Below are 24,139 nucleotides of genomic sequence, written 5' to 3' on the forward strand. Positions count from 1 at the left end.
AGAGTATTCAAGATGAACAAAAAAACTGTTTCCAATGAGTATTTCATGTAAACCTTGATGATCTGGTTTTGCAAAAAATTTGTACACTTCATACAATTAAGCAAATGCAAAGATCATAGTTCATCTTTATTTTATGTAAATAAAGGTAGTTTCACAAAAAAGCATGTTTTTTTTTTAATTACATGGACAGGTTTATCTTCTGTCTCATGGCTTAACACTTGACACACAAACTGTAAACATTCGTTAGTCTCAAAAAATGAAGGAATGTTCAGTTATTAATCCGGAGCATCAACTTTCAATGAAGTGGCATCGCACTGGTGGTAATCCAGACAGACCAAGAAAAACAATGTACATTTCACGTTACTGCCTTCTTACCCTTTATTGCAACAACAGAAAATGCTGGAAACACTCGGCAGGCCAGGCAGCATCCGTGGAGAGAGAAACAGAGTTGACGTTTCAGGTATTTTGCTATTGTAGTAAAAATATGAAATTGATGGAAACATCTGAATCCCACGACTTGGAAACAAAAGGTCAACATTGTTAATGTACGGTTCAGGGAAAACACCATCAGACCTTTAAATCAGGATACTTATAAACTGAGTGGCAAAAATTGAAAGGGCCCCAAAAAAAAGTCTTCATCTCAACATATTGCTCTTCAGAGCTGGTTCAACCATTGGAGTTTTGCTCTGCTAACGGGGGCCTGATTGACTGATGCCAACAGCCCTCGACTGCTGCTATGAAGCGAACTCTCTATGGTTAATGCAACCTCGCCATTCTCTTGCGCAATGGCATACAGAAGGAGGAATCCTAAAGTTGGACACCAGTTTAACATTTTACAAATACATGGGTCATTTCTTCGCTAAATTGGTCCCTATTAGAGTCAGGTAGTTTAAAATTATGTAACCTCTTGATAGAGGGAAACCAATGTGAGTTTAACCAACGGAAACTAGGATGACATCCACGGCCATCTCTGCCTCACTTCGGACAGTCACCTGCATGGTCACTCCGTCTGCCATAGCTAGTCTGGCACGTACAAGGACGTCATAGCCGCCTCTGAAGACACCTGCAAGAAGATGGAAAACCAGTCAAAATAATGAGAGATAATGCAAGAATAAAGTGATCAAAACCTGCTAAAGTCTGTGGCTGGCCTATTCCAGTATCAGTAGAGGGAAAGTAGAACAAAATAACACTCTAAAGAACAAGATCGATCTGGCTGCATTCTGAGAATAAGATACACAGGAAACACCAATGCTGTAATGAGAAAAATCAATCCCTTCCCACACCTACGTGAAACTCTCTGTTCCCTGCTTCAACTGACCATTTTGTGCATAAGTAGCCTGGTTGTGGTGGTTGGAGGTCAATCATCACATCCCCAGGACATTGCTGCAGGAGTTCCTCGGCAGTGTCCTAGGCCCAACCATCTTCAGCTGCTTCATCAATGACCTTCCCTCCAACATAAGGTCAGAAATGGGGATGTTCGCTGATGACTGCCATTCACAACTCCTCAGATAATGAAGCAGTCCATGCCCGCATGCAACAAGACCCGGACGACGTTCAGGCTTGGGCTGATGTGTGGCGTGAATGTTACCTGCCACTTAAGTCTAACCACTACCCCATGACATTCAACAGCATTACCATCGCCGAATCCCCCACCATCAACATCCTGGGGGGTCACCACTGACCAGAAACTTAACTGGACCAGCCACATAAATATTGTGGCAACAAGAGCAGGTCAGAGGCTAGGTATTCTGCGGCGAGTGTCTCACCTCCTGACTCCCCAAAGCCTTTCCACCATCTACAAGGCACAAGTAAGGAGTGTGATGGAATACGCTCCACTTGCCTGGATGAGTGCAGCTCCAACAACACTAGAAGCTCGACACCATCTAAGGCAAAGTAGCCCGCAACCTCTTCCACCTAGAAGGACAAGGGCAGCAGGTGCATGGGAACACCACCACCTCCAGGAAAGTTCCCCTCCAACACACCATCCTGACTTGGAAGTATATCGCCATTCCTTCATCATCGCTGGGTCAAAATCTTGGAACTTCCTCCCTAACAGCAGTGTGGGAGTACCTTCACCACACAGACTGCAGCGGTGGCTCACCACCACCTTCTCGAGGGCAATTAGGGATGGGCAATAAATGCTGGCCTTGCCAGCGACGCCCACATCCCATAAACAAATTTTTAAAAAATGAGCAGACAACAATGAGGTAAGCTAGGCAGAGTCTCTTCCTCTTGTAGATGCTAGGGGCCATGCCATTTATTTTAGTACCAGCTGATACATATATATCTCCATTTCCCATTGCAGGATCATTATAATTGCTGGTTAAATAACTGGAAATCAGGTAAGATAGACAAAGTTTCTGTGGCTTCCATTGGGGGATACATTAACAAAAAGAAAAAGCAGAAAGCAGTTGTAAACAGGCAAGGTTCATTTTTCACAAAGTGGGATCTCTTTTATCTGCCATGATGATGGAAGGGACTCAGCCTCCATGGATAATCAACAGTTCTCAAATCTTGATCTTGGGTGTATGGTACAGCAAAAACCAATGCACAGGAAGAAGGACAAAAACAACACAAATAAATTCAACTTAATCTTTCCTAAGCTTCAAGGTTGATTATGTCAAAGAGGAGGTGGAGATTGGCGTTAGCAGACCATGTGATAAAAGTGATGTCTCACTAAAATTATAACACTCACCAAGGCAGATAATTTGAATGTGGATAATGGATGTTCCATGGTTTTAGGAAAATAGCTCTTTGCCATGTACAGTCTGTGACTCATATAAGTGCAGCTTTAGCAATATGTCTAATCATTAGAACACCTTTGTGAACTTTTAAATTGAGAAACCTTTGACCGCACCATCCAGGCTGGGAAGAGTGAGGCAGAAGATGAGATAAATCAAGTAGTAATTAGGTGACGCCAAGCTTGAGTTTTAAAATATTGTAGGAGGAAGGGAAGATTGAGAGGGATAACGAATCCTAGTTTATGTTTTAAATTTTAGTTGTTCCACCTGCTGTTTTCTGCCTCACCCCATCTGCTCCTAAAACCCTCATCCATACTTGGTCACCTCCACTCGATTATTCCAATGCTCTCCTGTCGGGCTACCACCCTCCACATGCATAATCTGCACCTCATCCAAAACTCTGCTGCCCATATCCTATCCCATACTAAGTTCTATCACCCCTGTTCTTGCTGACGTAATTTGGCTCCTGGTCCAAAGCCTCAAATTTAAAATCCTCTATTTTTATTTAAATCCTTTCATGCCCTCACCCCATCCTATCTCTAAGGCCCTACAAACCTCCGAGAACTCTGGCCTCTCTCTTCAGCTGTCTAGGCCCCAAGCTCTGCAATTTCCTCCCTAAATCTCTCCACCTCCCTCTCTTCCTTTAAGGCCCTCTTTAAAACTCACATCTTTCAGCTTGAGAGAAGCTTTTAGTCAACCCTCCTAATATTTTCTTCTTTGGGTTGGTGTCCATTTTTGACTGATTATGCTTTTGTGAGGTGCCTTGGGATGTTTTCTACATTAAAAGGCACTATATGAATGCAAAATATTGTTTAAATTTAGTTACTCAGCCAAATAGAAAGACAGTTTTTAGGTGGAATGCAGCTTTACTCTGGCTACATTGCCAAGGACACTAGCAAAATGTATTTGAAATGTCAGTCGACACACTGTTTCATAACACAGGCTCTCAGACTATCTGTTTACAACAGCAGTTACTGTGTAACAAGGGCTCACCTATAGGTATTGAAGGAACTTACCTGCCAGGTAGAGCGTGTGGGCGTTTTTATTCTCCGGTACCTTGTCCGATCTCTCGCAGGGCTGCATGCCAAGGAAACTAATGATGTTATTCACAGCCTCTGCAGCAAAAGGAAACAAATGGATACGTAGTTATTTAGCAGCAATGTTCCAAACTAAGGCACTGGGAAATAAATCAAACCCAGCAGCTATAGGAATGCCTCCCCACTCATTAGATGAGGCGTTTAACTGGAGCTTGTTGGATGAGATGTTAAACTGAGGCCCCGTCTTCCCTCTCGGGTGGACACGACACTTAAAGTACTTCATTTGCATTTTTTTTCTTTCCTTAATGTTAAAACGACTGGGTACCATCTGAATTTCAGTAGTGTTGTGCTAGGATTTAAAATGTTATATAAGCTAGATTTAAACTTTACACTTTTACACATGAACGGAGCACACTGATGCCACTTCCTTGTGACTGTTCAGGCAATGGGTTGGCCCTCGGGTTCCTTGCCCTTCTTCCCCAGACACTCTGGGGAAGAATTTCCGTGGGGTGCTCCTGATCTCCTGCTGTAACTTGGGTGGAAGACTGACATTTCTCCAGGATGCTGCTGTCCTCCCGCCAAACTCCCATGGAAATTCCAGGCGTCTGTTGTATTGCATATTGACCAATCCCAGGATTATCCATGTCCTATGACTTGTTTTCCTGCTCAACCACGACACCCACTTTAACCGGTTTCTCTCACAGGATTCCATGTACTGTACAACAGTAAGTTCCTATTTTCCCCTGAACATTGAAGATGCTGTGCTAGAAATGGACCATATTAAGCAGAATAATCTGACATTCCATGGATTTTTTTTTTGGGGGGGGAGGGGGTGGAATTTCCCTGGGGTGCAGTGTTTTGTTACTAGAGTGCAGGTATTTTGTCTGTGGGGTGCATATGTTTTGTTCCCCAAGTAGCAACGTTAACAGCAGCAGTCAATATCTAAAAACATCCAATTTTGTTCAATCCATTCATCAACTAGGTCCTCTTGGAACCAAAGCCACAATGAATCATTTCAACTTGTGTCCAACGACTCGGCTAAACCAGAAGCCTGTCCAATTCTCACAAATGTTTTAGCAATTAGATCAAAAACAGGATATTTAATTGCAGCATGGATGTGGAGTTCAGTTCATCACCATTAGATATTAAATAGAATGGTAGACGCTGCCCCCTCCCCTAGCCTGGCTGGCTCAGTGGTTTAAGGCATGTGGAACAGCCCCATATACAAAAGTCCCAGGTTTAAGCCTCAGTCTATGTTGAGTTAGCTAATCTTAGTTAGGGTGGCAATTATTAGGCCTCTACAATTGGGCTTAAGCACCCTTGGACTTGGAAAAGGGGGGAAAAAAATAAATCAGCAAGGGCTCCTGCCTATTTGTGCAGTGACTCCGCATGTGGGAAAAGGATTGGCCTCAGCCTGCTGAAATTACTGCTTAGGCTCACACACGAGCGAGATACCAGAGGGCAACTGGCATGTGTGGAACACATGTCTTAGCACAAATCAGCACCTTCAGGTGAGGGGTGACATTGGCAGGGAGGGGAATAAAAAGACAGTAAGAAAGGGTCAACTTCCAATGCACACACTTACCATCCAATGTCTTCACAGAAGAGAGCGCAAATGTTTCCTCTTTCTGAAACTCATCTCCTACTTCATCCCAAGCAGCTGTAAAGTTAGGCTTCAGAACCTTCTGTATATGATCAGAAACGGTCACCTCCAGGTCTTCTAACTGTAGGACAGGGAAGGAAATGGAATAAGTTGGTCACATGCTAGTCTACAGCCACTTTTCTGGCTGCTAAACGGATCTCAATAATAGATTCTATTCGAATTCACTAGAGCTAGTAAACTCTCAATTCACTTCAAACCCACAATGCATAACAACTTGCTTTTATATATCACCTCAACAGGTCCCGATGCACTGCACAAGGGGGGCGGGGGGTGGGGGCAGTGAAGCAGTAGGAATGGGGTGGGGTGAAGAAGAATTAAGGGAGGTGAGTAAAATTGCAGTAGAAAACTTAGGTTTCTGATTTGACTTTTGAAGATGGGCACAGATGTGGCAAAGTCTGTGGATTCCTGAGTGAGTGCAGTTAGGGAGACCTGTAAGGAAGACATTGGAGAAGATGAGTCTGCAGAGGATGAAGTGGACGAGGGTTTCAGTTGTAAAGGTGAGGTAGGGATAGAGGCGACTGATGTTACAGGCATAGATGCAGGGTATTTTGATGAATTAGGTGGGGGATTTGAAGCTCAACTCAGATTTTACAGTGAAAGTTGGGTTCAGCTTGAGCAAGCAGATGGGAAGAGGGGTGGATTGTGGCCAAAGGTGCAGAGTGGCGGAAACCAAACAAGATGGCTTTGGTCTTGCCAATGTTGAGCTGGAGAAAGTTCTGGCTCATCCACAATTTAATGTCAAAAACAGCAACAGTTGTGGACAGTGGAAGACCGGTAGAGCTGGGTGTAATCAGTATACAAACATATACGCTGACCTACTCTTACAATAACGTTGTCAAAAGGTACCACGTAGATTACGAAAGGGGGCCAAGGACGGAACCTGGGCATGCTGGAGGTTAAACCATTATAGGAGATGCTGGGGACTGGTTATGTTGGGACAGACAGCCATGAAACTATGAGGGGATGGTGTCACAGAGAGGTGGTGGAGAATGGAATGGGTGACCACGTTGGAGGTTATGTTGGAGGTTGTGGAGAGGATATGGAGGGATAACTTGCATTAGCAGCCATCATGTAGGATACTTTGTGATTTTAACCAGAGCGATCTCAGTGTCTTGGGTGGGGTGGAAAGCAGATTTGAAGGAATCTAATTGGGAATGATGAGACAAGCGGGCACCAAGTGGGTGACAATGGCGCATTCAAGAGTCTTCGATTGGAAGGGCTGGTTAGAGATGGACTGATAGTTGGTAAGAATAAAGAGGTTGAGAAAGAAGGGGAATGATGACAGCAGCTTTGAAAGGGCAGGGGGTCAGGGTGGAGAAAATAGTGCCCATGAAAGAGAATATTTGTTGATGAAAGCAAGCATTCTGCCAAAGAGAGGTAGTCGAGTATGTTCTTGTGAGCCACCTTAAAGTTGGATTTGGCTGAAATTAAAACGTTTATTCTTTAACACCACAGCCCTTAAATTTTCACGGGTGAAGTCACGAGGATTGTGGTGCAGGGAGCACCTCCTGTTCCTCCTGGCTCTGCAGAAATGCTTTCAAAAGTATATTTAAAATGTAAACTTAACCTGTTTGGTGGCAGCTGCTGCTTAGGCCACAACGGCTGCTGAAGAACTCTGAGCGCAGGCCCAGCACCTTCTCCACGTGTCGGAAACCAAGTTCCCAGAGGGGTGCTTGCACCCCTAGAAATATCTCTCCCTCCACTCGAGAAGCCCAACATTTAGGGCATACTTCTTTTTACTGCTCTGCCAAACGTACTAAAGTCTAGCCCCTCTTAATTCAAGGTTGCTTAGTTCAAATAGTCTGATAAATCAATAATTTTTGTATTAAATTCACCCTTGCCTATGTTTTTACATTGCTGAATTCAAATTACAGTATTAGGTAATTTATTTTTTAGCTTGAAAAAATGACTTCAAATTATAGACTGTATTTCACATTCCTCTGCATTGAACTGAATTTTCTTTTTATATGCCCAATCTGCCATGTCCTTCTGTAATTGCCTCCATTTTGCCTCATAGTTTGCCATGCTCCCTAATGGAGATTATATTTCTGTGTTAAAAAAAAAAAATCCCTTCTAGTCCTAAAACATACCGATAAGCCTGAACCATAGCTACTTACCACATACTCATCATCATAGCCCTCAGCTTCTGGCAATCCAGTGTTGGGATCACAGTCTTTCACTACAAATTTCATTGTACAGCTAAATGTGCAGGAAACTAAGGAATAACCACAAACAAACAAAACTTCAGAAGAGGAGAGACTGTTGCAGATTAATTAGCACAAATACCTAACTGGGTTAGCATTTGAATCCGACTGAGATTGGAGAGATGAAAGTCTCCTCTCTATGCTGGCTGTTGAGAGTTCCATGAGGCAGCTTTAACTCAGTTAGTAGCGATTGAGGGAGTGCACAGCATAAAACTGCCAGTGGTCTAGCACTAATTGACTATCATTAAGTGGCCACAAAACGACTGCCATGGCATTGAAAGGTGTAGGATTAAAGTGCATTGTCAGCGAAGTGTAGAGGGAGCCTTACCCCTGCATCTATCGAATCCTGCGTTAGTAAGCCTGAGTGCTTAATACTGAATGAGTGCTGAATGTAAAGATTCTCAGCAAAGAAATAACTATTTTTATGAGCAAAAACATTCTTTTCTCTCCCCCCCCCCCTCCCCCACAAAGCAACCCAGGTATGTAAGATTTATAAAATAACAACAGAGAATGCTGGAAAAACTCAGCAGGTCAGGCAACATCCGTGGAGAGAAATTTGAGTTGACGTTTCGGGTTGAAACCCTTCTTCAAAACTGGAAAGAAAATAAAGAGATCGAAGGCAAAGCTGCGATCGAACAAAAGAAAAGGAGACAATAAAAGGTATTAGAAGCCAGATGAGATGGTAATGGGCCCGTGGAGACAAAAGGCAGCTGAGATTAGGTGTGAAGTGTACTGGCAGGATAAGGACAGCTGCCAGGTGAGAGAGAGAAAAAAGGAAAGGAGGGTGGGGGAGGAAAGGAGGACCCAAAACAAAGGGGTGGAAAAAATTAAAAGGAAAAAAAGTAAGAGGCCGAGGTTATGATCTGAAATTGTTGAACTCGATATTGAGTCCGGAAGGCTGCAAAGTGCCTAATCGGAAGATGAGGTGTTGTTCCTCGAGTTTACGTTGAGCTTCCGTGGAACAATACAAGAGGCCAAGGACGGTGAGGTCCGAAGATTTATCTTCACTTTTGTTCAACCCCAGATCTATATTTTTCTTGATACCATATTTTTCTCCAGGCAGTATTTACCTGCTGTGGGATTGTCCTCGGGCAGCATCACCAGCGTGTAACAGGAGCCGGGCTGGTTAAAGTGAAGGGCTGGCGCTGCCACGCAACAAACCACATCATATGCGTCCGATGGCTCCATCTGTACGGTCACCTTCTCCAGTAACTGGTCATTCAGGGTGTTGGTACAGTCAAACTGAATGAAAGCAATGTGGGACATAGAAAGGGTGAAGACAACCAATTAATAGGCCTTGTCGCTAGTTGCTCAATACACATTAAATAAAAGGCACCACCTCCTAATTACTCATCCAGTCCCCACTAGTTTCATCATTCTTACAGTAATCGATGACATTCTGAAACTAGTGGCTGTGAGCAGCCACAAACTACAAAGGTGTTCTATCCACTGACATAACTCATCCAAACTGCAACCAGTAGATCTGAGCAACAGCAAGCCATTGGGCTCAAATCCACAAGTTAGGACACACTCTGTTTAGTGTAGTTACTAAACAACCAGGTTATCCTTAAAGGGGAAGGAAAGCGTAAGGAGAATATTTTCTGCTCAATGTACATCCATCTGTGTTTGATAAAAGTTACAGAAATATATACTGGAACAACAAGCCATTCTATTAATGGCTTCAGAGACCTCCACTTTAGGGCTCCTTCCGACTTATCTGCTCCAGTGACATCAATATGGAGAAGGGCCTAAGTGAATTCAATAAAGGCCTACACTTCAGATTGGCCTGGAAGTCTATCGGGGGCGACTGAACCTTAGAGAAACACTCTACTCTCTGGATACTTCCTGGACTTTCACCTTTTAAACATAAATAAACTAGGAAGGTTATCTTCAAGAAAATGGACATTAAAATATATATATTTCCAGTCCTAAATTACAAGTTTCCTGATTTAATCCAACATGTAAATGAGCCATCCTTCAGTTTCATCGTCTGCACTTTTCACTGGACATTAATTTGTGAACTCTGAAGTATTACAATAGTACTGACAAAATAATCCCAGATTGGCATAATTCAAGCATATTGGAATTTAAGGGAGGTTATGGTGAAACTTTACCAAATATGCTATACTTTCAATTCTTTCCTAAAGTGAATTCAAATGGAAGTCACTGAAAAGAAGAAACCACGTTTGAGAATTTCTCATCCTCTAAGGATTAAGTAGATGTTTAAATGTAAAACCACTGAAATATAAGACTAACTGTATGCCCCAAGAAGCAATAGCCACCATTACCCACATTACAACAGTGACTACACTCCAAAAGCACTTCATTGGCTGTAAAGCACTTTGAGACATCCAGTGGTCGTGAAAGGCGCTATATAATTGCAAGTCTTTCTTTTTATTCCTCCATATCATGTGCCATTCCTAAACACTTAAGTGGGCAAGGGGTAACTATAAGGGGTGTTACAGCAACTAGCTGGGACTTGTCTGATTTTCCCTCCTCACCAGGCTGTCTTGGTCCAACTAGAGCCTCTCTTGGCTTCTGGTTGAGTTTGGCAACCTCCATGTGGGGAAACACGAACATGAGCCAGTGCACTCACATCCACAACAACAATGGCAATGTACTTTCCCATTTTTACACCTCTTTGCATTTATATAGCGCCTTTACTGTAAAAGAAATGTCCCCAGGTACTTCAAATAATACACTATTTAATACAGTCTCACTGGATACAGTGTCACAAGTGCCAAATCTAATTTTCAGGAACGGCATTTTTATAATGGCCTGGAATTTGCAAAGGCGTTTGCTGCTGGCCCCAAAGTAAGCTTCGCACAAAGATCTCATGATTTGTGTGTCGAGAAGTTTGCGTTTTCCGACGCGTAATTCAAATCAACGTATAGTGGGAATCCCATAGTGCGAGCTGCAGTCACTAAGCTGTCTAAGCAGCCAATCAAAATGCAGAATTCTCACAGATACCAAACCAGGAAGTGGTTAAGCTCTTAAAATTCTAACTTTTTAAAAATGTTAAGAGGGGGCAAAACAAAGGTTGGGGCAAAGGCAAACCTGAAATAAAGATGAACGAACTTAAAATTTTTATTTTTTATTAAAATGGATAAATTTGACATGGCATAATATTTGAATTCGTTTTTCAGGGCTATAACCATTGTTTAGCAGCCAATGCGCTGTTAAAACACCAGTTACACCTAATCCAAAAGGGTCTAACTTTTAATGGGGTATTTTAATAGTGTAATTATTACTGCCGAAGAGCTGAGGTTTTCATCAGTTTCCATGATTAGAGAGATTTTACGGATTGCTGGCTCTGTTGGGGGGGGGGGGGGGGGGGGAAGAAAGGGGGCACAGCACAGCCTGTGGAGGAGCAGTGAATGACAGACCACAACTTCAGGAGTTCCGCATTAGGCTGCTAAATCCTGAAGTTGCGATCAGTTTCAAAGGCGAAATGACGGCGAACACTGCCAGTTCGCCATCATCAGGACCGCAATTTCCGGGCCTTTATCTTTTGCACAGAAAAAAAGCAGCCTGGTGCTACAGAACTTACAAACATGCAATACTTCACCTTTTACATCAATCCCATACACTATTATTCCATATTTACTGTCACAAATTGTAAAGTTTATGTGGTCCATTTTCAATAGAGTTCAAAAGCCAATTACCTGAAACACCATATGTTTTTTGAATGTGTGCTTGATGCAACGAACCACATATTCGGTCTCTGCTTCTGTGAGCTGTACAGGTGCTGAGGACTTGAAGAGTGGGCCGAGGTGCTTGAATTCTGGAATGGCTGCCAATTGTTCTGTGTACAAATATTTGCAATAGAAAAGAAACAAGAGTACTGAAAAAACACCCAGTATATTCCAACCCCACACTACATGATACCAATAACATGGTATTATAATTACAAAGGCCACGATTTTGCCAGTGCTCAGAGGGTGGGTTCGGAGGCGGGTCCATGTCAAAATCAAAATGATTGACAGCGGGTTGGGAGCGACAGAAGAGATCCGACATCAAGCGGCGGGGGAGGCATTTAAGATAGTTAAATGCTTGTTAACTACTATTTTGCCAGCCTATTTCTATTTTAGCTCATTTTTAATGAGGTTCATGTCGTTCGTAGATCATGTCAGGTAAGTAGGTTGGGAGTTCAATCAAGCTGAATAGTTCACAGCTGCAAATGTAGTATAAAAGCTAACATTTCAAAACTGTTCACTTCCCAATGTCAGAAGTTGCTGATTTCAGGATTTGGAAGACACATTTGATTTTTATTGAGGCTGTAAGTGTGTGGTGTAAACTCTATAGCCACTGTCACCTCCTTGGAATAACCTCTCTCCCCATTGACTGATTGCTTCTAACATCTCATCCTCACCTGCCATATAGAACAGCAGAATGGGAACAATTTATACACTCTCACCCTGGTCCTCAGAATCTGACCACGATCAGCCGCAGCAGCAGCAGAACCAGGCATACCAGCAGCACCAACAAGAGCGCCAAACTTCTCAACTACCTGCTGCTGCACAGGGGAGAGGGCATCAGCGCAGGGCTGCACCGTGCCGCAGGAGGTACCCCCAACACAGGGTTTACTCAACATGACTGAGCAGCAGTGCCAAAGGAGGCCCAGACTATCGCGACAGGTAGTCGCAGACATTTGCACAATGCTCGATCGAGACCTGCAGCCCAGAGGAGCGAGTCGACACCCCTTACCAGTGGCTGTCACAGTCACCACCACCCTCAACTTCTTTGCGTCAGGCTCCTTCCAGGGATCTGCAGCAGACATTAGCGGCATCTCCCAGTCGGCCGCCCACCGATGCATCATGCATAAGGTTGAGAGAGTGTAAGATGGGGTTGTGATTCTGTACATAGGGAGAGACGGATGGGTGATGGTGCAAGGGATGTTGGGGTGAGTAAGGATGTGCAGGAATAGGGTTGGCAATGCAGAGTGATGGGAATGTGATGACAGGCACAGCAGAATGAAGGTAAGTGTGCTTTTATACTCACTTTTCCTGACCGTAGATCATTCAACCTCTTCCTACATTGCACCCAGGTGCGAACAAACACACCTTGCAGTGACCTCCTCAGCTATTTGCAGCCAGGCTGCCTTCATCTGCTGAGAAGGTCTCCTCCTTCCATCTCCAGGGAATAGAACCTCCCTGCGTCATCATTGAAACGTGGCACAGTCCTTTGTCTATCTGCAGACATTGTTGCCTGAACCAGCACCCAGGAGCATTAAATCAGAATTGAGAGCAAATGGGGACATCGCCGCTTTAAATATACCGGCAACAAACGCGTCATCAGGTGATATCACCAGACCTGCACCTTGTAATTGGGCTGGGTAATACGCAGGGCGGGCTTAACAAGCCCAATTAACGTAAAAATCCTTTTCGCAGAGCGGATAGAACCAGGACCAGACAACGACCTTTCCCACCGCGATCCCGCCTCCCATGGCGAAACCGCAGCCAAGTATTTACAGCACAGAAATAAGCCATTCAGCCCAACAGACCTATGCTCCACACGAGCCTCCCTCCCACCCCTCTTCATCTCACCCCATCAACATATCCTATTCTTTTCTCTCTCGTGCTTATCTAGCTTCCCCTTAAATGCATCTATACTATTCGCCTCAACTACTGCTTGTGGTAGTGAGTTCCACATTCTCACCACTCTCTGGGTGAAGAAGTTTCTCCTGAATTCCCCATTGGATTTATTTGTGATGATCTTATATTTATGGCCCCTAGTTCTGGTCTCGCCTGCAAGTGGAAACATCTTTACGTCTATCTTTCATAATCTTGAAGACCTCTATCAGGTCGCCCCTCAGTCTTCTCTATTCCAGAGAAAAAAGTTCCAGTCTGCTCAATCTTTCCTGATGTCGTTCTAGTAAATCGCTTTTGCACTTTCCCCTGATGTCGTTCTAGTAAATCGCTTTTGCACTTTCCCCTGATGTCGTTCTAGTAAATCGCTTTTGCACTTTCCCCTGATGTCGTTCTAGTAAATCGCTTTTGCACTTTCCCCTGATGTCGTTCTAGTAAATCGCTTTTGCACTTTCCCCAGTGTCTCTATATCTTTTTTATAATATGGAGACCAGAACTGTTCACAGTACTCAAGTGTGGTCTAACCAGATACACTATAGCCAGCTCCCATCTTACCCAACAGTTTAATTTCATTTAAATCACTCCTACTATCCACAACCCCATTCCCAGCATTAATGAAAGGGATTCTAACAAATTAAAAAAACCTTAAGACAGAGAAGAGGCAGGATGGGGATTCATGACCAAAGATTCCCACATAGTATCACTGTTATGGTGAGAAAGTATTAACCAGAAGGTAGAAACTTTGCAAAAACAGGTCCACACTTTAACAACAGGCTGCGTCTAAATACACAAAGAAAAATGGAATAAAGCTATAGAAGTTCTTGTAGTCAAAGATTAAACTTTTTTTTTTACCTTGGAATATGTCTTGGCGCAATGGTGCAATCTTCTCTGGCTGTTTACTAGTAACAGGTGTAATTTCTGCAGGGATAACACAGGCAAAGGCAGATTTATTCTATTTTGCATGGCAGAAGCATTCCAAGAATGCAGGAGTGCATCACAAATATTATCAGGCCCACACCATTATCTCACAACCATGCTGCCCATTTTTTATTTTACAAATGAGTCAGTGTGTGATAAATCAATCAAATTTAAAATAATCACTTAAAATTACATTGAATAGACGTTCCAAAACAGCCTGGCACCATAGTGCTGACAATAACCACTTGATAGGATGAAATGAGCACCTAGGCTGTGACACATTTGAATCTTCCAGCTGAATGACTTGAGGGGTGGAAGAGAGAAGAGGATAGAGATGGTTCGTGATTTGCCCGTTAGTAAAATTTACACTATTACCACATTACAGCAAACTGCAGGTCGCTCTGCTCTGCTCAGCATCCTACCAGTTTTCTGCTCAACATTAACAGCAGTGGCCAGGGGCACGGACTTCATGTCGAACGGTTTATCCGAAGGTTCCAGTGTATACTGATGTAAAGCTCGTTCCAGTCCTGGAATGGATACCGACAAACCTGCAAAAAAAATAAGCAAAAACGTAATCGTTCCCCATTAGTATTTAATTGTTAATATGCCAGATGCATTTAAAATGATACCCTGAAATGCCACTTATTAATTTTAAATCATGCTTAGTTGAGCAAAGCTGCCTGCATTGGAAGCATAATAAATATTTATGGGATAACACTGCAGTATCTCTCAGTAAAACTGCCAAATCTTTCAACTGTCCCCCATCAGAGAAAGAAAATTTATATAATATAGTTTTTCTCTCTTCGGTAGTACAGGAAACTTTCGTTTAACCAGAGGTTAATGTAAAGTCCGCGCCTCAATAATACACGGACTTCGGGAGAACAGTTTAACAGGTACTTTACTGAACAAGAGGCAGCTTGAAACTGAAACTACAGAAGCCTGCTAGGGCCTTTTATACAGGGGTGGTCACTGCCGGTACTGCAGTCTAAGACCAGTTATTCCCTTAAAGGTACATACACAACAATTCCTCCCCTTTTAGATAAACAGTACATAACATTCATTTAACAACTAAACAATAACTAATTACAAGTACAATTTTCTCAGTAATATATACATCAACTGAAATAGTCATTTATAAGTTCAGTCTTTGAGGAGGCTTCCTGATCCAGACTGGATAGCGTCTTTCTCGAGTATCCTGTTCTGGTGGTGGAGTCAAGTCTGGCTCATTGTCATTGGTTGGTTCGTCAGCTTCCAATACCCCTGCAATCTGTACTTCGGGCTCATTACCAGGTGCACATGCTTGTGGTACAGGTTTGGCTTGTTCCTGTGACTCTAGAATCTGGTCAGCATGGTGTCTCACGATGCTGTCTCCAACGTCCACTGTGTACATTAGTGGCCCCTGCTGTGTGCATATCGTGCCTGGCTGCCATTTTTCTGTTCGGTAGTCGCGGGCCAAGACTGGTTGCCCTATCTTGAAGCTCCTGGTTGGCTTCTCATTTATGTGCTGGAACTGCTTATCCTCAACATCTTGTCTTATGTTTGGTTTGAGCAAATCCAAGCGACATCTTAGTCTCCGGTTGAAAAACAGTACGGCTGGAGTTTGGTTGGTTACTGCATGTGTCGCATTCCAGTAAGCAAACAGGAAGTTATCCACCTTGTGTTGCAGTGGTATGTCGTCATTATACATTGCCTTTATGGCCTTTTTAAAGGTCTGAACAAACCTCTCAGCCAATCCATTTGTGGCTGGATGATATGGGGCAGATGTGTAATGTTTCACCCCATTATTCTTCAGGAACCTCCGGAAATCCTCAGACACAAACTGTGGGCCATTGTCAGAACAGATCTGTTCTGGCAACCCATTCCTGGCGAAGATGATCCTTAGGACTGCAATAGTTTTCTCCGTGGTGGTGGTGGACATTTTAATGACCTCTGGTCATTTCGAATGGGCGTCCACAGCGATTAGAAACATTGAGTCCATAAATGGACCAGCGAAATCAATGTGTACCCGTTGCCATGGAGATGAGGGCCACTACCATGGATGTAGCGGGGCCTGTGGTGGAGCGTTTTGGACCTTCTGGCATCCTGTGCATCTCTTGGTCATATCCTCGATTTCTTTATCGATTCCCGGCCACCACACAAACGCCCTGGCTAGGCTCTTAATTTTTACCCCTCCCAGATGACCCTCATGAAGCTCATTGAGTACTCTATCTCTCAACTTAGGTGGAATTACCACTTGGGATCCACAAATCAAGGTTCCCCGGCACACTGACAGCTGTTCCCTCCTTGGCGAGAATGCTGGCAACAGTGAGTCGCCATATGCTGGCCATCCCTTCACCGTCAAATCATAGACCCGAGTGTGTGTCAGGTCATTTCGGGTTTCCTTCTCAATACTTGCGTTTGTAACAGGCAAACATTCGACTATGGTCGCATGGAATATCTCCACAGGGTCCACTGCAGGTGCTTCTTCCGCCGTAGGCAACGGTAGGCGCGACAGCCCATCAGCGTTTCCATGTTGTTTTGTACCTTTGTACTCTATGTCATACTGATCTGCCCCTAGAAAAAGTGACCATCTTTGCAGCCGTTGCGTCATCATCACCGGAACGCCCTTCTTTGGGTTAAAAATTGAGACCAGGGGTTGATAATCAGTCAGTAGGGTGAATTTCTGCCCGTGCAGATAGTGATTGAACTTCTTCACCCCCCACACCAGGCTGAGGGCCTCCCTGTCAATCTGGGCGTAGTTACGCTCGGCTGAGGTTAGCGAGCGCGATGCAAAGGCTATTGGCCTCTCTGAACCGTCACGGAATTTGTGTGACAGCACTGCTCCAATGCCGTAAGGTGACGCATCACATGCCAACCGAATCGGTAGTGTTGGGTTGTAGTGGGCCAATACTACACGGTGGCATAGTGGTTAGCACTGTTGCCTCACAGCGCCAGGGACCCGGGTTCAAATCTGGCCTTGGGCGACTGTCTGTGTGGAGTTTGCACATTCTCCCTGTGTCTGCGTGGGTTTCCTCCGGGTGCTCCGGTTTCCTCCCACAGTCCAAAGATGTGCGGGTTAGGTTGATTTGGCTATGATAAATTGACCCTTAGTGTTAGGGGATTAAATACGTGGGGTTACGGGGATAGGGTGGGATATGTGTCGGTGCAGGCTCGATGGGCTGAAATGGCCTCTATCTGCACTGTGGGGATTGTGTGTGATTGTGTGTGTGTGTGTGAACTGGCACCCTTATTTTTCCTCTGGGGTAGACCTTTTGCCCCGTGTATGTCTTCAATACAATGGACGTGTCCTTTAAGGGTATGTGTGAGAATAGCCGCTCATAGTCTCGTCGATTCATGACAGTTAGGGCTGATCCGGTGTCCAATTCCATCTTCACTGGGGACCCTGCTATCATGAGGGTGACCCAAATGGTTCGGTGATCTTCTTTTGCGATCACGTTGTGTAACTTTAAACAACTTAGTCGCCTGCTCCCGGAGTCCTTATCACTCTCCTGATCTTCTGAACTACTATCTGTCAGTTTCTTTACTTTCCTGCACTGTTCCTTAGTAGTTCTTGTCGTGTTGGTCTTCTTTCCCGACCTGCAGACTCTTGCTATATGTCCCATCTTCCCGCATTGCCTGCATATTTTGTCTTTAAACCAGCAGTCCTTCTGCTCATGGGTTGTTCTGCCGCAGTGATAGCACTTTTCGGCTCCATATGCCATTTCGTTAGCGCTGTATTCTTGTGGTTTCTGTTGTATTTCCGCAGCTCCCCGTGCTGCTGCTTCGTAGGATACTGCCACGCTGAAAGCCTGTTCTAGCATCAGGTCCTTTTTTGAAAGTAGTCGTTTCTGGGTTCCTTCACTCTGGAGCCCGCAGACAAACTTATCCCGTAAGGTGTCTGCCAGTCCTGCTCCGAACTGGCAGTGCTTCGATAACTTGCGTAGTTCCGTAAGATAGTCAGCATTGCTCTCATCTTTGTGCTGGTTTCTTTTATGGAACTTGAATCTTTCTGCTATCAGCAGTGGTGTAGGGCTTAGGTGTTCCTGTAAGATATGAACAATCTCCTCAAAACTTTTCTCCATTGGTTTAGCTGGGGTAATTAAATTCCGCAATAGGCCGTACGTATTCGCACACATCAGATTTAATACCGACGCCCTCTTTCCATCGGCCACCTCATTTGCCTTGCAGTACACTTCGATTCTTTCTACATACGTGGTCCAGTCTTCTACCTCGTTGTCGAAAGCAGTGATACTGCCACTTTTCGGCATCTTGGGCGATTTAAAATGGCGCCTCCCGCGCTTTTGCTTCTTCCCCAATGGAATAAAATGGCGCCTCCCGCGCTTTGCTTCTTCCCCAACGGGATAAAATGGCGCCTCCCGCGCTTTTGCTTCTTCCCCTTACTGCAACGCTGCTCCTAGCGTTCTACGGGGTAATGGCGGCGACCCACAGCTTCGGCGCGTCTCGCTTTCCTTCCCCCCCGTTTAGTTTCTCTCCGCTGTCCTGTTCTCGAGCACCGACCGCGCCCTGTGCGCTCCACCCTCTCTCTCGTTTTCTTTTCCCGGCGACGCTGCGTGGCCCAATTTGCAGAGCCGCTCGATCTTGAGCCCGCCGCAGTCCGGAAGGGTCAGCGCGCTACCTGCTACCAGCGCGATTCGCTGGAACCACAGTCTCTCCCGCAATTCTCCAAACACCGATGGATTCTTTGGGCGGTTGCCCTCGGTCGACGCCCGTTGCTCAGACTACGACCTTCCAGGACCTTCCTTTCAGGCGAGATCCCCGTGAGATGATGCCACACTGCAGGTGAGTTCGAACTTACTCGTCGCCACTGTAAAGTCCGCACCTCAATAATACACGGGCTTCGGGAGAACAGTTTAACAGGTACTTTACTGAACAAGAGGCAGCTTGAAACTGAAACTACAGAAGCCTGCTAGGGCCTTTTATACAGGGGTGGTCACTGCTGGTACTGCAGTCTAAGACCAGTTATACCCTTAAAGGTACATACACAACAGTTAAAAGTCCAGAAAGCTCTATCTACCGGCAAAATTCAGGAGCCATTTTCTATAGGTTTTTTTACTTCTCGTTGCTTTTTTTTTTCCCCCAGTCAGGCTCTGCAAGGTCTGTAGCTAAGCAACAGCTTCAGCTAGCGACGCTTGCAGCTGCAGCCGACTGTTTTGAAGCTGTTGCTAAGCAACAGGGTTTGTTGATTCACACGGAGCTGAAAAGCTCTATGTTTCAACATTAGGGCTGGATTATACGGCAGTTTTGATCTAACGGCACCAGCTCGGTCCAGTCAGTGCCGGATACCAGAAAGTTTCCTGTAAAGACCAAGTGTAATGTTCAGGTGAAACAGTGTTAGAAGGCTGGGAATATGTGCAGTAGGGTTGCCAACTCTGGTTGGACGTATTCCTGGAGGTTTCATCACATGACCTTCTTCCCCCTACTACCCCGTCCCCACATTCCCGCCATTGGTCGCCTGACATGTCTATCCTTGTGGCGCACCACCTTCTCACACCAACTGGAAAGTGAACAGACGCTTTGTTACCTGTTTGGATAACTCATGACTGCCAGTCAAACAGATTCTTTTCCCCCCATTCTAATATTTTTATAACTAATCAACGAAAGTGTTTAAAGAAAATGAAAAAAAAGACAATTTTCTTTTAATGTCCATATGATTTTTCTCCTGGGTTCCTTGCTGCAGTGCCCAGAGATTAATGTTGAATTCCTTGTGACTCCTGGACAATCCTGGAGAGTTGGCAACACTAGCATGCAAGCATAATTCAGTCCTTATTTTAGTCCTATATTCTGTCCTTATATTAATATTTTCATTATAAATTCCTATATTTATAAACAGAAACTACCTATGTAAACTTATCACACTAATTACACCCTTCCACTCGTGGCAGTTCTGGAGACCTAAAAGTCCCTCTCAGCAACACGGGGGGAAGGGGGCTTTGGGGGTGCTCTGAACATCTATTTCCACGGTGGGCCTGAAACTACATTGATCAGCCACTGCAGAACTTCAGTCAATGGCTGAAAGTTAGCTAATGTTGAAGGGAGGGAGAGAATGGTCCATCACACCCCTCAAACATCCAGAGTTAAGGCAGTATACATACTTTCAGAAAAGTGCGTCACTCACCATTAAAAATATAGCTCGCGTTGAGAACTTTCTGCCGTTGCTGTAACACATTCACGTAGAAAGTTGCACGATCACGGACTTCATCATCACAGTCCATCATACACCTGTGAGGTGGAAGGTTTCAGATTCACATTACACTTTTGCCAGTCAATGGCCCAAAAAGAGGGGAGATTTAACAAGCAGCTCATAATCATTGAGCTTGACCGGGCTGGATCCAAACCAAGGTCGTGCAAATGAATGGACAGAGTGCTAACCAGCTACACCCCACCCAGTCTCATTTGTGAAAATACTTTACAACATGCAACTGGACAAGAACAAAAAAAATTGTGGCAGATCTGAATCTGCCAATCATTTGCACTAACCATAACATGCAATACTGTTTAAAACTCCATAACTTCAAAACTACTCTCTCCCCTCTCCTAAAAAAATAAATTTGTGTGGAATTACTCGGAAAATAGTCATTTCTAACATCTGGAAAAGTAAATTCCGATTCCCTACCTTTCTGAAAGGAATTGGGATTTCAGTGGACACTTACTTTAATCATTTTTTAAAATTAGCTTATCTATTTTCTCTGGTCTCCCTGACCCAAGCACCTTTTGTTGCTTGAGGAGGCAGCTGGATGGCTATCCTGGAGCAAATCTTTCCCCTGATTCTCCAGTACAGGAAACTTTCGTTTAAACGGAGGTTAAATCTCCGGAATGCTCTATCCACCGGCAAAATTCAGGAGTCGGTTCAGATAACTTTTTTTTTACTTTTCGTTGCTTTTTTTCTCCATTCCTGGCTCTGCAAGCATCTAGCTGAAGCTGTTGCTTAGCTACAGAGACGCTTGCAAGCTGCGCCGACTGTTTTGAAGCTGTTGCTAAGCAACAGGGTTTGTTGCTAGATACGGAGCTCAGAAGCTCCGTATGTTTTAACATTAGCGCTGGTTTCTCCAGCAGTGTTGATCGACCGGCACCAGCTCGGTCCCGTCAGTGCCGGATACCAGAAAGTTTCCTGTATTGGGTAGGCTTCTTAGCACAAGAATGGGAAAAGACCATTTGGGTCACTGAAGTCCATCTCTCTAGTACCCTAGCTGTTGTATTTTTGCATCTGCCCCCTGCTTGGCATATCAATAAACCAACAGGTTGAGTGGTAAAGAAGAAACAAATTCAATAAAACCCTCACCCTTCACTCCATGCCATTACTCATCAGTCCTCCATGAGCAAGAAAAATCACTTTTGGCAGTTAACAAACGTGCAAGTTCCAAATAACATTACGTACTCAAAAGGGTTAATCCACGCCGTTTCATTTCAGTGATGTGTGCCAGTGCTAAAACACTTTTGCTTTGGGTGTACATGAGCATACTCTGAGCATCGTGATACTCTAGGGCTTTAAATGTCAAGATCAGCTCTTTCTAAACTCCGCTAATCAGCTATTCTTTTAAACAAGGGAAAGCCAACACCAGGTGGATGATGTGATTCTCACCTCTGTAAAAGAACCAAGACACTTGGAAGCAGCTCTTCATTCTGGCCTCCAAACTTAGCTAATGCACTAACAGCAGCTGTAGGCAGAAAATGCAATAGTAAAACTGATTAAAAGATCACACACAACAACAAACAATAAAACACCACATGCCACATTGAAATATACCAAGGATGATTTGATATGGTTTTTGTAAAGTCTAAGTTGTATCTTCATCATGATCACAGTTTCTAAATACTGGTGTGTGATTTAAATGGCAGATATTATCACAACTATGTGCTGCTGTAAATTCAAGCCCTTTAGTTTCTCCCAAGAACCCTTTGGAAGTAACATTTGCCAATTTGTTGGGAGCATTCGTTTTTCCTCCTCCTAACGCACACGTCCCCAACCAGCAGTTCAGCAAGGAAACCTGTACCCGGGATTGCACTCAGGATTTATAGTGAAGCTTCAGACATTGGAAGGCTTTGCTTGGAATTGACCACCTGCTTCAGAAATCTGAATGAGTTGAGCAGCATTTATGATATGTATAGCTGCACAGTTAGCAGGAAGTGGGGCTGGAAGAATAGAAAGAAAACAGGATTAAAGGACCAACTTGGTTTTACTCATTCTGTCCATTCTTTTGGTTTTTTATGTTCTGCACTTGGTCCTCTTGAGCAAGAAATGCAAAGATGAGTATGCTCTCTAATTCCCATCTCTCTGAAGCACCGCTAACCTTTGGGTAGCACAGTTACATTTGGAAACTCGTATAACATGGGAACTATAGTGGGGAGAAAATGACAAGAAACCAAAATATGGTCTGCTTATAAAAAACGAGAAAATGGAAAAGGAATGCAGTGTTCCCATCTCTGGCTAGGCAAACTCAAAACAGCAGAAAACTGAACAGGCAGTTAAAATATTACTTTGTACTAGATCTCACATACCAGCTCTCACTGCCTCGTTTTCCAATACCACTCTGTTGAATATAAACCGAATGTACTTGGAAGGAACTGGGGTCTTGGGCGCTTCCCTGCCCAGCAGGTGGAGTATACGAGTGGCCAGAACAGTGTGCTCACAGTCTTCGATAAACTCACACAAATGGGCCAGGCCAGTTTCTTTACTCTCTGGACTCTCCTCGATTATATTAATTATGCAATCGATGATGGCACGTTTGTACTCAAATCCACCCTAGGTAGACAAATGTACAATGAAATGGGCAAAACTTTTTTTCACATAACAAAGCACACAGAAAAATGTCTGCATACTTAACAGTGCCTTTCCTCTTTTAGCAGAGTAAAATTCAATTATTCCAACTCGATTACAGTACAGATATTTGTGTAACCCCAAATTGTGCATGAGTACGATGCCAGGATTAAAGCTCACCTCATCCCTCAGCATGTTGGAGAGGAAGTTCATCATAACGCTGTGCTTGCGAGGATATTTCTGGCAAAGTGCACTGATTGCCTCCACCACAACCACCTAAACAGCAATTACATAAAGACAGCAGTGATCAGTACTCTGTGACTGCCCCGGTAGACCCATCGTTTCAGCCTGTTCTTGCCCCACGGAACTTATCTCTTCCTATCTCGACTCTATTTTTTCTCCTTGTCCAGTCTCTTCCCACCTACATCCGCGACTCTTCCGACACCCTCCGTCACTTTAACAGTTTCCTGGCCCCAACCGTCTCCTTTTCACCATGGACGTACAATCCCTCTACACCTCCATCCCCACCAGGATGGCCTGAGGGCGCTCCGCTTCTTCCTTGAACAGAGGCCCAACCAGTCCCCATCCACCACCACCCTCCTCTGCCTGGCTGAACTTGTTCTCACATTGAACAACTTCTCCTTTGGCTCCACTCACTTCCTCCAAATTAAAGGTGTTGCTATGGGAACCCGCATGGGTCCCAGCTATGCCTGCCTTTTTGTGGGATATGTGGAACATTCTTTGTTCCTGTTCGATCTCCAGCTTTTTCCAGTTCCAGTCCTACTCGGGTCCCCTCCCTCACCTCTTTTTCCGATACATTGATGACTGTATCGGTGCCGTTTCCTGCTCTCGCCCTGAACGAGAAAATTTCATTCACTTTGCTTCCAATTTCCACCCTTACCTCACCTTCACATGGTCCATCTCCGACTCATCCCTTCCATTCCTCGACTTCTCTGTCTCCATCTCTGGGGATAGGCTACTGACAAACATTCACTTCAAGCCCACTGACTCCCTCAGCTACCTGGACTACACTTCCTCCCACCCCGCCTCCTGTAAGGACTCTATTCCATTCTCCTAGTTTCTCCGTCTCCGCTCAGACGATGCCACCTTCCATACCAGTGCTTCCGACAGGTCTTCCTTTTTCCTCAACCGAGGATGCCCCTCTACTGTGATTGACACGGCCCTTGACCGTGTCCGTTCTAGTTCCCGCACTTCTACTCTCACCCCTTCCCT

At 44.5% G+C, this 24,139-nt stretch overlaps 1 protein-coding gene across 1 annotated transcript in view; it reads right to left on the reverse strand.

Moving 5' to 3' along the window:
- Positions 1-101: 101 nt before the first annotated feature.
- copg2 (COPI coat complex subunit gamma 2) overlaps positions 102-24,139 on the reverse strand; it is a 65,309-nt gene continuing 41,271 nt past the window's right edge. The window contains exons 13-24 of the mRNA XM_086010663.1: positions 23,087-23,182; positions 22,648-22,891; positions 21,731-21,806; positions 20,267-20,370; positions 14,574-14,699; positions 14,086-14,151; positions 11,311-11,450; positions 8,716-8,887; positions 7,559-7,656; positions 5,364-5,502; positions 3,758-3,856; positions 102-1,063 (exon numbers count right to left, since the gene is read on the reverse strand). Of these exons, the coding sequence (XP_085866789.1) occupies positions 933-1,063; positions 3,758-3,856; positions 5,364-5,502; positions 7,559-7,656; positions 8,716-8,887; positions 11,311-11,450; positions 14,086-14,151; positions 14,574-14,699; positions 20,267-20,370; positions 21,731-21,806; positions 22,648-22,891; positions 23,087-23,182 (1,491 nt within the window). The 3' untranslated portion in view covers positions 102-932. The remainder of the gene's footprint in view (positions 1,064-3,757; positions 3,857-5,363; positions 5,503-7,558; positions 7,657-8,715; positions 8,888-11,310; positions 11,451-14,085; positions 14,152-14,573; positions 14,700-20,266; positions 20,371-21,730; positions 21,807-22,647; positions 22,892-23,086; positions 23,183-24,139) is intronic.

Source organism: Somniosus microcephalus, chromosome 17, assembly GCF_052327205.1.
Source record: "Somniosus microcephalus isolate GS21.2 chromosome 17, FLI_Smic_1.0, whole genome shotgun sequence".
Taxonomy (NCBI): Eukaryota; Metazoa; Chordata; class Chondrichthyes; order Squaliformes; family Somniosidae; genus Somniosus; species Somniosus microcephalus.